This window comes from Lolium perenne, chromosome 3 (assembly GCF_019359855.2).
Source record: "Lolium perenne isolate Kyuss_39 chromosome 3, Kyuss_2.0, whole genome shotgun sequence".
NCBI classification, from domain to species: Eukaryota; Viridiplantae; Streptophyta; class Magnoliopsida; order Poales; family Poaceae; genus Lolium; species Lolium perenne.
Window position 1 is genome coordinate 294,718,088 of NC_067246.2, and position 13,904 is coordinate 294,731,991.

At 43.8% G+C, this 13,904-nt stretch overlaps 2 protein-coding genes across 2 annotated transcripts; one reads left to right on the forward strand and one right to left on the reverse strand.

The window, feature by feature from the left end:
• Positions 1-3,313: 3,313 nt before the first annotated feature.
• On the reverse strand, positions 3,314-3,935 carry LOC127345123 (uncharacterized). Its single transcript, XM_051371557.2, has one exon. It carries the CDS (start codon positions 3,858-3,860, stop codon positions 3,555-3,557), a length of 306 nt encoding a protein of 101 aa, XP_051227517.1. The 5' UTR covers positions 3,861-3,935; the 3' UTR covers positions 3,314-3,554.
• A 3,373-nt stretch (positions 3,936-7,308) lies between these two features.
• LOC127345120 (uncharacterized) lies at positions 7,309-13,767 on the forward strand. The gene is made up of 6 exons (XM_051371553.2): positions 7,309-7,464; positions 7,567-7,703; positions 9,471-9,850; positions 10,111-10,207; positions 10,307-10,594; positions 12,606-13,767. The coding sequence occupies exons 1-6, from the start codon at positions 7,329-7,331 to the stop codon at positions 13,560-13,562; spliced, it is 1,995 nt and encodes a 664-aa protein (XP_051227513.1). The 5' UTR covers positions 7,309-7,328; the 3' UTR covers positions 13,563-13,767.
• Positions 13,768-13,904: the final 137 nt, after the last annotated feature.

Here is a 13,904-nt window from a genome sequence, read left to right on the forward strand (position 1 = left end):
AGTGCTTCCTCTAGAAGTGGCAAGTGGAAAAGATCTGCCAAATCCGTTATGAGTAGGGCTTTCTTAATTGATATTGCTTCATTCTTGCAGAAAGAAAAAGAAGATGTGGCTAGGTATCCTTCGGCGGGGGGGGGGGGGGGGGGTATGGGACCAAGTATCTTACCATAAAAGAATAGAGTTTCCTTGCTAGAAGTCACACTGAGCAACCTGCTTAAATGTAGGAAGCACTGCTAAACAAACTCGCCACCAAAATGATACCTCTCTGGTTCTTGCAGGTGGGAGGGCAAAGGAGTAGTACATTTCCCAAGCCATCTTAACCTAAGGCATATCATATTTGTTATAGAATTTATGCAAATGTTTCATTAGCAAACAATTATTCTGAACAAAGAGATTGAGTACTCCCAAGCCACCTTGATCTTTTGGCCTGCAAACTAGGTCCCATGCAGACAAGGGAGGGTTTTCTTCTGTAAATTCTTGGCTCTCCAAAGATAGTTTCTCCTATATTTATCCACTTCATGAATTACCCACTGGTAACCTTCAAGGAGCAATGAAAGAACATGTGCAGAGAAGATAGAATAGAGTTTACCATTCTCATCTTGCTTCCATAATTGAGGTACATGGTACATGCTGGTACTCATCTTGCTTCCATAATTGAGGTACATGGTACATGCTGGTAATCTCCTTTGAACCGTTTGAATCAATGATATAATGAATTCTTTCCTGGGTTTAGTGGTACTTAGTGGTAGTCATAAGTAAGAAAAAGGAAAACTCCCCAGTTGATACTGCAATGCGGCAATAAAAATAGCTACTTTCTTAGGAGCAATATTGATTGGGATGAGATTTGATTTTGCATAGTTAACTCTTAAGCCAGAGACATTGCCAAAATCCTACATAATCCTCTGTAGGTGAGTCAGATGCTGCTCATCTGCCTGCATATTGCAATATAGGGAACAATAGAGAGCATTGGAGTGGAATCAGCCTAGAAAGGAAGCCATTGTTCATTGCCTCATTAATAAGAGATTGCGACAGCAGCTAGGACAAACAACAATGGAGAGAGTGGATCTTCATGCCCAACCCCTTTCTTGCAAAGGAAGGTGGAACGAGGAATTTCATTGAGCAGCACTGAGGAGGTAGCAGAAGCCAATAATTTTTTAATCCACTTGCACCACAGAGGTCCAAAACCCTTTGGTTGCAGAATATCCAGAATAAAGGAGTGATCTACCTTATCAAAATATTTTTCAAAATCCAATTTCAGGGCCGCCACTTCCTTTTTGTATTCGCTACAGTGATGCAAATACTCATAAGCCCAAGCTAGACGATCATGTATTGTTCTAGATTTAATAAACCCATATTGATTCTCATGAATGATACTTTGGATAACATTCTGAAGCCTATTAGCCATCAACTTTGTCAGAAGCTTCAAAGTACAATTTAACAAGGAAATTGGTCTGAAATCATGGACTGTCTCAGCATTATCTTTTTTTGGCACAAGAGTGACTCAGAACTGATCTCAACTTTCAGGACTCTAGGTAAGAGAATTGTGGGGGTTCACCATGTGAAGTCCTCTTCCTTTTCCCAATTTAACACACATTCCACCAAAACTATCAGTAGATTAGAAGTCTATAACAGAAACCCCCATTCTTTTAGTTCGAGTTTTCACCGCTGGGGGGAGGGGGAGGAGGTTCCCCACCTAAATATATTGAAAAAAGAGGCAGACCCTAGATAGTTTTGTAGCATCGGGATAGAGAGGGATTACAGGTAGGTGCTTCTCATGCACATTTGCCATCCATCAACCGAGGTTCGAAGCTCAGCAGGGAAGCGTCCTCGCCACAAGGTCGCATCATTATGACAAAGTTTGAGGAGGAGGGGAGGGAAGGTGTGGCCTCCCTAAACATGATGGTGTTCCTTTATTTCCAGAGTTGCAAGTAATAGAGGGGAATGGGCGGCGCAGTGCTAGGAGCAACAGAGGTCGGCAAGGAGGTCAAGGTCACACATATGGGCATCCGGAGGCACAACGTTGCCAACGGCGGCCCACAATCGAGCGGCTTGCCGTTTCCAGGGGTCGCCGCACATGGGATACCTAGCCCCGGGCGGCGTTGACGGTAGTTTTTTTTTAGGAGAACATTGAGCATGTGGACGCGTGCCTGGACGAGAAGCCAGCCGAAGAACATCAGCCTGGATGGCGCTCGGCTCCCCCAGATGAACAGAGCGTGGGCGGCAACCTCTCTGCCGAAGCGACAGAGAGGGAAGCCTCGTCGCTGAGCGTCACCGTGGCTAGGGAGGTGTGGAGCGAAGCCAATTCCCTTGCAACAACACAAGTAATACAAGGAACTAGGATGCCCATGACACCAGTGCCCAAGGGCGTGCACGACAATAGCCTCGGGGCAGGTCATGTGCGAGTAGAGCGCAGCGCCGGACATCGAGAGCGGGCCGCCAAGGAGCCATGCGTCATGCCAGAAAGACGTGCGGTGTCCGTCCCCGACGAAAACGAGTGTGAGGGAGCGGTAGAGCAGGACGAGCTTGCGCAATGAGATCCAACGGCCGCCAGAGGTGGCCGACCGGGGCTCGGAGTGATCGAGCCGGAGCTGATCTGCGGCCAACACCAGGTTTCCCATGACGTGTTGGATTGGACGTGGAGCCGTTGCAGGAGATTGACGAGGAAGCATGCGTTCTGCACGCCTAGGGCACGAACGCCGAGGCTGCCCTCCTCCTTTGAGAAGCCCACATGCTGGAGTGAAGTGTTGGAGCAAGATACGGGAAGCAAATTTGGTGCACATGAGCACCAGTGCTCTCAGTTTTTAAAATATTTAAAAACTATATTTCTGTGTTTCAAAAAATCATCACATTTATTCCATAAATACATACACTTGTTCTGAATATTCATGCAAAGTTTCGGTAGAAATTACATTGTAGTTTGAGCTACAGAAAAAAAACAAATTTGTGGCTACGTATAGCGGTATATATTTGTCAGAAATTTGTCTTTTTTGTATAGCTTAAAATATAAGATATTTTTCTCCAATTTTTTTACCGTACCTTCAGAATGTTTGTATGTATGTGGATATTTAATTTCATATTTTTTAAAATCCAAAAAATATGATTTTTAGAAATCAGGAGCACTGGTGCTCATGTGCCAAATACACTTTTCGCAAGATACGTCGGTATATCCGGTTTTAAACATTTGTTCTGAGAAGATCAAAACAGAGTAATTTATGTTGAGAAGTTGTGCAAACTCTAGTAGTACTACTACCATCTTCAGTTTCTTGCAGAGAAAAGGGGAACTCCATAATCCATAGAGTACCATCAGATGGACAGATTGAAAAACACACACCATCATTTACATCTTCATAAAACCCATGTATATACACTTGAGATTGGAGTACACACAACAACATGAACTCTTCTACTCTACCCTAGTACCCTGCATCTTATACCTTCATAATTACAGATTTTTTCTTGAAAGGGGCAAAGTAGAGCTAATCAATTCAAAACACACAATCCTGCGCGCGCGGTACGCTACGCTTGCACTTGCACGTACCGACGCACCAGGCAGCGAATCACATGCCGCCGATGCAGGAGAAGATCCTGGAGCTTTTGCCCCTCCTCATCCGGCCGTCCGCGCGCCACTCCGGCGCCGCCCCTCCCACCTCGCCGGCGAGCTCCTCCAGCGACCGATGACGCCGGTGCGTCATCTGGTCCCTCCCCACGCCACCATCCTTCCACTGCTTCTGCTCCCACACGTCGCCGTCTTCCACGCCGCCGGCGCCGAACCCGCGGGCCGAGCCGGTGGAGCTGCACCTTGAGTAGCTCCGGGTCTTCCTCTCCTTGATGGCCTTGTAGATGAACGGGATGAGCCCCTCCATTAGCTTTGGTCGTGGCTGCAAGAAATGGTCGTAGCGCTTTGGAGTAACCGAGCTTGCCAGCTTGGGACAGAGAGGGAGAGGGAGACCTTGTCTTATAGGGCGCAGCTTGGCGCCCACCAATGGCTTCTTGTTGGTCTCTGGAGGCACGAGGGGTTTTCCTCGCGTGCGGTGGTGTTGCAATTGGGCTTTGGTTGCTTGTGAGTTGTGCCTGAAAAACCAACGACGTTGACGGTTCTGTCTAATTTTCAACAGCACATGATTGTGTCAATCGGTGAAGCTGCAGTTGTCTGGCTGATGGTTTTGGATGGATGGATGGCTGGTTTGCTTTTTCCCTAGTTAGGTCGTTGCTCATGTCAAGCACGCATTTGCCGGTAGGTAATGTCTGTTTCTGCTGCAATCAACCGAGACACATCTTGTTTCTGAAGATTCGGTTTCTCCAGATTTAGGCAACCGTTTCCTCACCTTTCTTTCTTGGAAAAACTAACCAACTTTCATTACCATGTCCTAAAAGAAGAGGATGGAGGAAACTACTACAAGGAAAAGGATGTCGCGGTAGTAGTTTCAGTTTTAAGTTAGTGACAGGAAATTTTGTGTGTCCTCTTGCTTGTGAAGTCAGTTTTCATGTATGGCGAGCCGAGATAACGTCGAAAAGTCAGCAGCTCAACGTACGTTGCACAAATTCGTTAGTATTTCTAGAGCTCTATACGGGTACATTTGAGGTAGGCCTGTTCTCCAGATTGGCACTAACCAACGAAAAATTCATGTCTATGGACAAGTTTGACCTGTATCTTTCAGTAACACAAGGTCACAAGGCACAATGATGATTTATTCAGTAATTTTACCTGTCCAATAACCTTTGCCGTCCAAATTTCAGATGGATACAAAAAATCATAGAATCAGGAGGTGATTTTATTCACTAAAATAGACCAAAATCATTTCAAGACTCTTTCCTTTTATACACGCGCGTAATTGCTGATACTGGCATGTGGCATCTATGGACGTCGAATTGTTAACTAGTTGTCCAGCTATTCGTTGTACATCAACATGCCAGCAGCAGAAGAGACTTGTTAATTAGCAACACGAACACCTAACATACGCATGGTTCCGTTTAAGAATTGTCACTTAATTAGTCATTGATGCCGCAACAATCACGCGAAAACCGCACGAATTGATCAACATGTTAATTTACTAAGAGATGCTGCTACGGTCTAGAGACTTATAAACATAAGAAAAGTACGACCATGCTGTTGGATGACCATCAGATGGGGGACACTCGATAAGGTTTAGTAATTGGTCAATTGGCTATTAGTCTGCAGAGAATCATGCGAATATTGGCCCCTGCGGTTCTTATCTGGGGAAAACCGGTGACGTGCTGCCGTGCTGGAGCTGAAGGCAAGCTTGGTTCGCCACGGCAAGTTTCTGAAGCTGGCACGGCCACACCATGACGGTTTAACAGTAACAGACGGGATTAGGACTTGCTTGAACAAAGAAATTAAAGCTTCATTCGAAAGGCATACATGCACTGTATCTCATAACTCAATAGTTCTGCTGAAGTTCTCCGGCCGAGACGATCCTTTCTTCAGCTATACTCGATTTGCTCCATGTCTATACCGTTAGCCATAACTGAAGCTGAAGTACATCATATGTGCAGCATGTAAAACTTCAGTTTGGTCATATTCATGCCTCCCAACGTTTGTCACATTATCCTCAAGAAGATTTATTTTTTGTGTGCAAGCAGATATAGATAGCGGATTATTCTGTCACTTCTTCATCCAGAAGCCTGTCCTCATGGTTACATTCGTTGTCAACTAGCCTGTCGCGCTTCCGTCAGAGATAACTTGACCTGACAGCTTACCTAACGCATTTTTTTTCCGAGAGACTAGATTAGAGCGCTTCCATCATCAAACACAAACTCTATCCTGGGATCATGACGACTGCTTCTTTCTCCAGGAACAGGTCAAGGTGGAAAGCCACCGTATGGTTTCCATCAGTTAACTGTTCTGAGTGATGCTAACAGAGCGAGATCATCCTCTCTGGTCATCTTTATTTTTTGGCGGGGTGTTGTAGGTATTAGTGTGCATCATTTTCCCTTTAGATCAACACACTAGATTTGCTTTTTTGGGACTAATCTGTGCAACTTGCAAAATACCAACCTTCATCGGCTGTAAGTTTGGATAGCGTTTACTAGTCTGGACTCTTAATTAAGACAGAACTGACAGTGATGCATCCAACGAACACATCCAGATACCGCCGAGTTAGTAGCAGCCTCACTGTATCATCGGTCACGAAGCTGCTTGGTTACCCTCGACAATTCAAGGGGATGTTTGCCACCCATCTAACTGATCGAGATCTTCGGTTGACGCTTCTGCCTGTAAATGAAAAGCGCATGTTATTCTCATGGTTGACGCGCCTCCCATAATCTACACATTGTTGATGCTCCTATTGACGAGCTGGCACGTTAGACCGGCCACCTAAAGCGAGAAGCCGGCTATCTTGAAGTTTTTATTTTCATCGGTCCCAATTTTCGTTGATTTCGTGACGATCCGCTATGAAAAAAAGGTTTAGAAATCTAGAGAAAGTTTGGATTCGTTGGTTGCACAATGGTTGAACTTGAAGGACTCGTTGTCGTTCAAAGGTGCTAATTTGAAGAGAATTTCTGGTCTGGTCTCCACTGTCCAGAAGACGATCAACATTGACCGGTGGTTCGAAAGCCGCCCTTGTTGCGCCGCCGGGTTGCGAGCTGTCCTAGTGCTCCGTGAGAGAGAAATGGGCATCTCCAATGGGGCAAAGCAAACGGACGCGAGACCAACTTTTGAACAGTTTTTTCCTTTTTGTTTTAATTTTTTTCTTATTTTTGTTTTTGTTTCCTTTTTATTTTTAAAATCTGATTTTTTCATATATTTCGAAAATTTGTTAACTTTTATTCAAATTTTGAACATTTTTTAAATTTTGAATTTTTTTTGGATATGAATAATTTTTGAACCTGAAATTTTTAACATTTTGAATATTTTCGGATTTGAATATTTTGGAATTTTAACCATTTTTAAAATTTCAAACATTTTCGGATTTGAACAATTTTCGAATTTGAACTTTTCAATTTTTGAAAAATTTACGGATTTGAACAATTTTCGAATATTTAAAATTTTAAAAAATTAAAATCTGATTTTTTTTCTTCTTTTGAAGTTTTTTAGTTTGATGAATGCCAGTTGCTTTGGGTGTCCAGCAGTTTGAAAAGTACGACCATGAATTCCGAAGAGTCGAACGGCCAGAGCTAGAGCGGAGCGGCGCTGGAATTGGGCCGGCCCACCCAGGAGCCTCGACGCGAAAGCTGCACACCCTTCGCTTCAAGCGTCAAATAGGGGAGCGGCCCGGTTCGGTCTAACCAAACGCACCCAGTGAACCGCCTGGTTTTTCCTCGCACAATCCGCCCACGTCTCGCCGTCTCCTCCCCGACCGAACCACATCACGATGCCGCCCAAATCCAAGGCCGCGGCGGCGGCGGCGGCCGCCGCGGAGCCAGCCGCCGTGGAGGACCTCTTCTCGGCGCTCCACCGCCACATCGAGGCCGGCGAGTTCCCCCAGGCCGTCAAGGTCGCCGACCAAGGTCAGGCACCGCACATCCTCCCTCCTCCCTCCTCCTCTCCCCCCGACGTGCTTCCGGTGCCATGATGCCCTAAACCCTGACCCCCCGCGGCTAATCCTGCAGTTCTCGCGGCGGCGCCGGGCGACGAGGACGCGGTGCGGTGCAAGGTGGTGGCGCACATCAAGTCCGACGCCACCGACAAGGCGCTCGCGGCCATCCGCGCCGCCGACCGCCTCCCCATCGACCTCAGCTACTATAAGGTGACGCACCTTCATCCTCCCACCCCTTGCTACTGCGCGCTGGATCTGTCTGTGCTCGCTTGCTGTCGCTACTGCGTGGATCGGTAGGCTGCGGTTTTGGGATCTGGGAGCAGTCAGACCCGCTTGGTGATGACCAAGCGGAAAGTCTCTGAACCATCTTTGAAGCTTCGAATATCAAAAACAGTTTAATGTTCGGTAGATTGCTAGCCACGATTCTGGCACCACCGTGTATCATTTTATCTACTAGAGAGCAACATTGCATAACAACATTTGGCTATTGAGAATTGTAATACAGTTGATTGCTGGCTCGTTGCGTACTTACAAAATCCATGTGCACTCACTTGCAATGCACACCGCAAGAGGTGTTTGCGGTCTGGCAATAACATATAGCCCTGCAAGCTGAATACTTGTGGTGAAGTATTATTTTATTATGCTTGTCTAACTTAAATTTATAATTCTGAGGTTCTAGTGAGGGCAAAGAGTCCATCATTGCATGGAATTTTGCACATTTTCCTCTTACGTTCTCTGTCTGTCTTGATCAGGTTGTTACGGGTGAACATAGGCTTTTTACTCCTTAATTGATAATTCACACCCAGTTCAAAATTCTTAATATGAAGAGATCTTTTTATTCTCTCTTTGCCTGTATGATCTACTGTGCTGATATGAAGCATTAGGTGACAATGTTTTGTTCAGCAATGCAGGCAGCCTAGTTGATAGCTACTATGAAAACATAGCCAGAATTCACTATCATGCCGGATAGCAGCATAATGGGTGATGAACTAAGATTGCATTCCGATCTCACCTAAGCGTTGATCACTTGATCTTTGACATTTCTTTAGGATCTCTAGTTTCCCATAGACAAATAGGTTTCCTCTTCTTTGACTTTTTTTATACCTGATGAAGGTAAAATTTTGGCGATCTGGGTGATGATGAGCAAAAAGTTTACCTTTGAATATCAAAAGTTGTTTAATGTCCGATAGATTGCTAGGCATGATGCTGGCAACACTGCATATAAAGTTTTGTTATAGAGAACAACATTGTTTAACAAAGCTTGCTATTGGGTTTTGTAATGCACACTGATGAATTCCATGTGCAATCATAAACTTCCAATGCACACTGAAGAGTTGTTTGCAGCCTGGCAAGAAGCTGTGGCCCGGCAACTTAAATACTTCTGATGGCATTTTCAATTATTATGCTTGTCTAACTTAAATTTAAATTTTGAGGTTCAAATGAGCGCAAAGAGTCCATAATCGCATGAGATTTGTACATTTTTATTAGACGTTTCTTTGTATGTTCTGGTACTGAGCAGCTGCAACTGTTTTTTTAGATCAGACTGTTATGGGGTGAACATGGTCATTTTACTCCTTAATTGATGATTATCATCCAGTTGAAAATATCAATATGCTGATCTCTTTTGATTTTTTTTGTATGCCTGTATGATTTACTTTTTTACTTATACGAAGCATTAGGTGACAAGGTTTTGCTCAGCAATGCCGGCAGCCTAGTTGATAGCTAATACTAAAACATAACGAGGATTTACTTTCATGTTGGGTAGCAGTACAAAGGCTGATGAACTAAGATTGGATTCCATTGTCACTTAAGTGTAGATCTTCGACATTTCTTTAGGATCTCTACTTTCCCATAGACTAATAGTAGTTTTTTCATTGTAGTTTTTATAAATCTTGAATACTAGGACATTTATTTGCTGGTATAAAAGGACTAGGATGTGCAAATCCGCTGAATAGTATTATTTTTATCTATATTCAGGCATACTGCTACTACAGGCAGAACAAATTGCAAGAAGCTTTGGAAATATTGAATGGCCAAGAAGAAACAGCTGCTGTTCTCCAGTTAGAATCCCAGATCTATTACCGACTAGCAAGAATGACTGATTGCTTGAATAGCTATGAGAAGCTTCAAAAATTTAAGATTGACTCAATGGATCTTAAGATAAATACCATCGCTGCTCTGATTGCAGCCGGAAGGGCTTCTGAAGTACAGGCAGCCATGAAGGCGCAAAAGGTTGATCTTACCACTAGAGCGCTCAGAGATGCTAGGAGCTTTGAGCTTGCATATAATTCTGCTTGCACCTTGATAGAAAATAAGAAGTATCCAGAAGCTGAAGAGCAGCTGGACTTGGCGAAAAGGTGATTTTGCTGGCAAACTTATATCTCAAATGAATGCATACTCCTGGCTTATTGAACCGATAATCCAATCAATACTGTTTCTCTTGTAAGATTAGAGGCTTGGTGGCCAGTAAAAGTTTGATTAGTTCGTTGGTCCAGTAGTTTCACACTTCCACTCTTTCCCATAATTCTGTGTATCTAATTCTGGATAAGTCACACCATTGGCAAGTCTATTAAGTTCCTACAGTTAGCTAGATTTCAATTTCTTATTTTGTCTGTAGAATCGGGAAGGAGGAGCTTATGGTGGAAGATTATGCAGAAGATGAGATTGAATATGAATTAGCTCCTGTATCTGCTCAGCTTGCTTATGTACAGCAGGTACCTAAATTTGGTCGATTCTCTTGTAGCCCAATCTTTATTGGACCCTGTTACCTATATTTAGCTACATGCAATTAAATTTTCTATCTGCATTTTCAGTTACAAGGACAGACTCAAGAAGCAATGGAAACCTATGTTAATATGACAAACAAGAAATCAGGAGATCCCTCATCACTTGCCGTGGCAACAACTAACCTTATATCACTGAAAGGTACAAAGGATGCTGCCGATAGCTTAAGGAAGCTTGACCGGCTTGTTGAGAAGTCTACAGCTCCAAACCAGTTGCAACTTATTGAGAGCCTTGAATTCAAGTTACCCCCAAGGAAAAAAGAAGCCCTGTATTCTGCGCGCGTTCTTTTACTCCTCCATGCAAATAAAATTGACCAGGTTTGCCTTGCATTATCGATCCATCTCCCATTTACCTGTTTCTTTTATTTGTTTTGATCTATTACTCATCTGTGATCATACTGTTGCTGAACTTTTTGTTTGTTGTACTTGTGGAACTTTTGTAAAGTATCTTCTTTTATAGTGAACTTATCACTAGCATGAGTCAAGAGTCACAACAGTTGGTTGTTGGTCACTCAATGAGTAATAACCATTTGATTTAAAACTGATATAAAGTATCTGCTTGATTGGTTACGTAGGCATCCTGGCTCTCATTAACTGTTTGCAAGAATACGCCCTACAGCGTTTTTCAGTGTTCTTAGTATTTCATATGTTCTGGGAAATCAGCTTCGGCTCTCAGGCTCAGATGAACCCATAATCCAGACTATGAACTACTATGGAGATTCACGCTGGAACATGTATTCCACTTTGTATAGATAATTTTGTTGTTCTTTTTTACTGCTGCATGGCCCATATCTGTACCCCTAGTTAATGGAGTTCATCTACCACAACAAAAGTCCCTTGACGTTCTGGAACAATATCCATAATATCCTCGACTGTTTCACCGACGAACGTTCTTGTCTAAACTTCCCCCAATCCAGATCCTTGTATTCCTCCCTCCATGTCTTCTGCGGGCACCTTACCTTCCCCGGCTCTCCGCCGACGATGTTTGGGTGAAGGACGCGTCCTCTATGCAGCTCTAGTTAGCATATCTCTTGTTCAAAAAAAGGTAGCATATCTCGGCTGTTCTTGTTATCTTGTACATACGAACTGCTATACACCTCTCCAATTCTGCCCAGAGCTGTGACACTTCTGGCCATGAGCGCCTCTCAGCGATACCATGAGGCTCGCCGCCGTCGTTGTGCCTTCCCTCGTTAACCATCATGCTCGTCGTCAGTTCTGGCAATCATCCTCGTCCGCTCCCTGGGCATCAAGACATCAACCTGTTGTTGCCGTCGGCAGTGGCTACTGTTAGGTGGTGCCGACCAAGAAATGGCATTCACACTGGTCATTATTTTGATCACTTTCTGAAAGTTTCGTGCACTAATTTTCTAGTACTTTCAGTCTACTCTGACGTATCTTGCTCTACCTGTGAGAAAATAAGATCTCTGCAATACTTCACTTTTAACTGATTTTCTTTGTTGAAATCTGACTTGTTTGTCCATGCATCAAAATTCCTCATTCACCCAGATCTGTTCATGTATCAGTGTATCATTGATTTTGTGTTTGTTCATACAAGGCAGTGATGGGAGAGTGATTTCTTGATTAGAATTCTTTCTTCCAATTATAATTGAGCTTCTTTTTTTGCTGCAAAAGCGAGGTGTTAAGTTGTGTGCAAAAGCATCTTTTATTGATTCAAATACTTTATTCATCTTGTTCAAAGATTTTGTTCTTGCAACATGTACTGATTGGGTGAAAAATGGGCAGTAAATTTGCAACATGTGTTGATTGAGTGAAAATTGAGCAGTAAATTTAGAACTAATCCACTAACAGTGGCCTGCTTAAAAAAATCACGCTGTGTTTCTGTACCATGGAACGTGAAAACGTGGAGTCCCAGGGCCGTTGGCCAGTACGTTGCCGTGGTGCCCTCCGTCATCAGCTACGAGTATTGACACCTGCAGCTGGCCCACATGCACTGGACATCTCGCATTTTCTACGCGATTTCCATAGGACCGTATCTGAGCAGAATATTCAATTTGGAACAGATCCCAAGCCCATGTACACGGACCAGATATCCGGAGCAGTTGAGCTCGGTAGTGTCAAAACGCCACCCCCATATGTTCTCATTTATTTGCGTGTTCCTCTTAAGAAGTGTCATTGATTCAGTTAACAAAATAATCACCCATATTTTTGCAACATACATTTACTTGGCATTATGCTATAGTTAGTTTCATTGGCAGTTTTAAGCGTTAGTCACTACTATTTCCTAGCTTCTATGTTCTATTTTCTTGATCTTTTGCTTAACTAAAACTAACATAACTAACATATAGTGAATCTGTATTGTATATTTCAGGCACATGAGTTGGTCAGTGGACTGCTTGGTATGTTTCAAGACAGTATATTCCCTATTTTACTTCAAGCTGCAGTTCATGTGAGAGAAAAGAAGGTCCCGAAAGCTGAGGAAGTTCTTAGCCGTTATGCTGAGAAGCATCCTAATAATTCGAAAGAAGTCCTCCTTGCGCTTGCCCAGATTGCTGCTACTGCAAACCATTTTCAAATTGCTGCTGACTCGCTGTCTAAAATATCTGACATCCAGCACATGCCAGCTACAGTTGCTACCCTAGTAGCTCTAAAAGAGCGTCTAAGTGACTCTAATGGTGCTGCTAATGTGCTTGATTCTGCTATCCAGTGGTGGAAGAATGCCATGACAGAGGATAACAAGCTGGATGTGTTCATGCGGGAGGCTGCTTCATTTAAGCTCAATCATGGGCGGGATGAAGAGGCTTGTCAGCTGTATGAGGAACTTGTGAAGAGCTATGGGAGCACGGAAGCGTTGGCTGGGTTAGTCGCAACTTCAGCTCGCACAGACCTTGAGAAAGCAGAGCTATATGAGAAGAAGCTGAAACCATTGCCTGGTCTTAAGGGAATTAACGTTGAGAGCCTGGAGAAGACATCTGGTGCAAGACATGTAGACCAAGCCGTGAAGGTGGATGCTCCTGAGGAAGTGAAGAAGCAGAAGGCTAAGAAGAGGAAGAGGAAGCCTAAATATCCAAAGAACTTTGATCCAGCGAACCCAGGGCCACCCCCAGATCCTGAGAGATGGCTGCCCAAGAGGGAGAGGTCGAGTTACCGTCCAAAGAGGAATAAGAGGGTCCAGGTCAGAGGTGCACAGGGTTCTGTGAGTAAGCATGATGCAGCTGCTGCCAATGCTGGTGGTGCCTCTTCGAAAGCAAGCCAATCCACCACCTCAGCAAAGGCTCCAGAACCACCGAAGGGCAACAAGTCCCGGAATAAAAAATCGAGGAGATAGGTGTCAAATTTCTTGGCACAATATAACAATACAAAAATGACATTGTCCATTTAGTATGTTGACTTGCATCTTTTTTTGTTGTTGTTTGCATTGGATTGCCCTCTGCTGTGCTTTTAGAATCATCTTTATGGCGACCTGAGTCTAGACTGTTGCAAATTTTGTTGAGACTAGCTATGGCATATATGGTTGAACATTTTTGGTTGAATGCTCCCCCAAAACCAAATACCCTGAATCTTAAAAACATTGTTAGTACCAGGGCAGTGATTTGTTGCACATGCAAGTCACGAAATCAGAACCATGCAAGTGCTCTCCACTCTGCCAAAATAAAAGGCTTATTTTCGA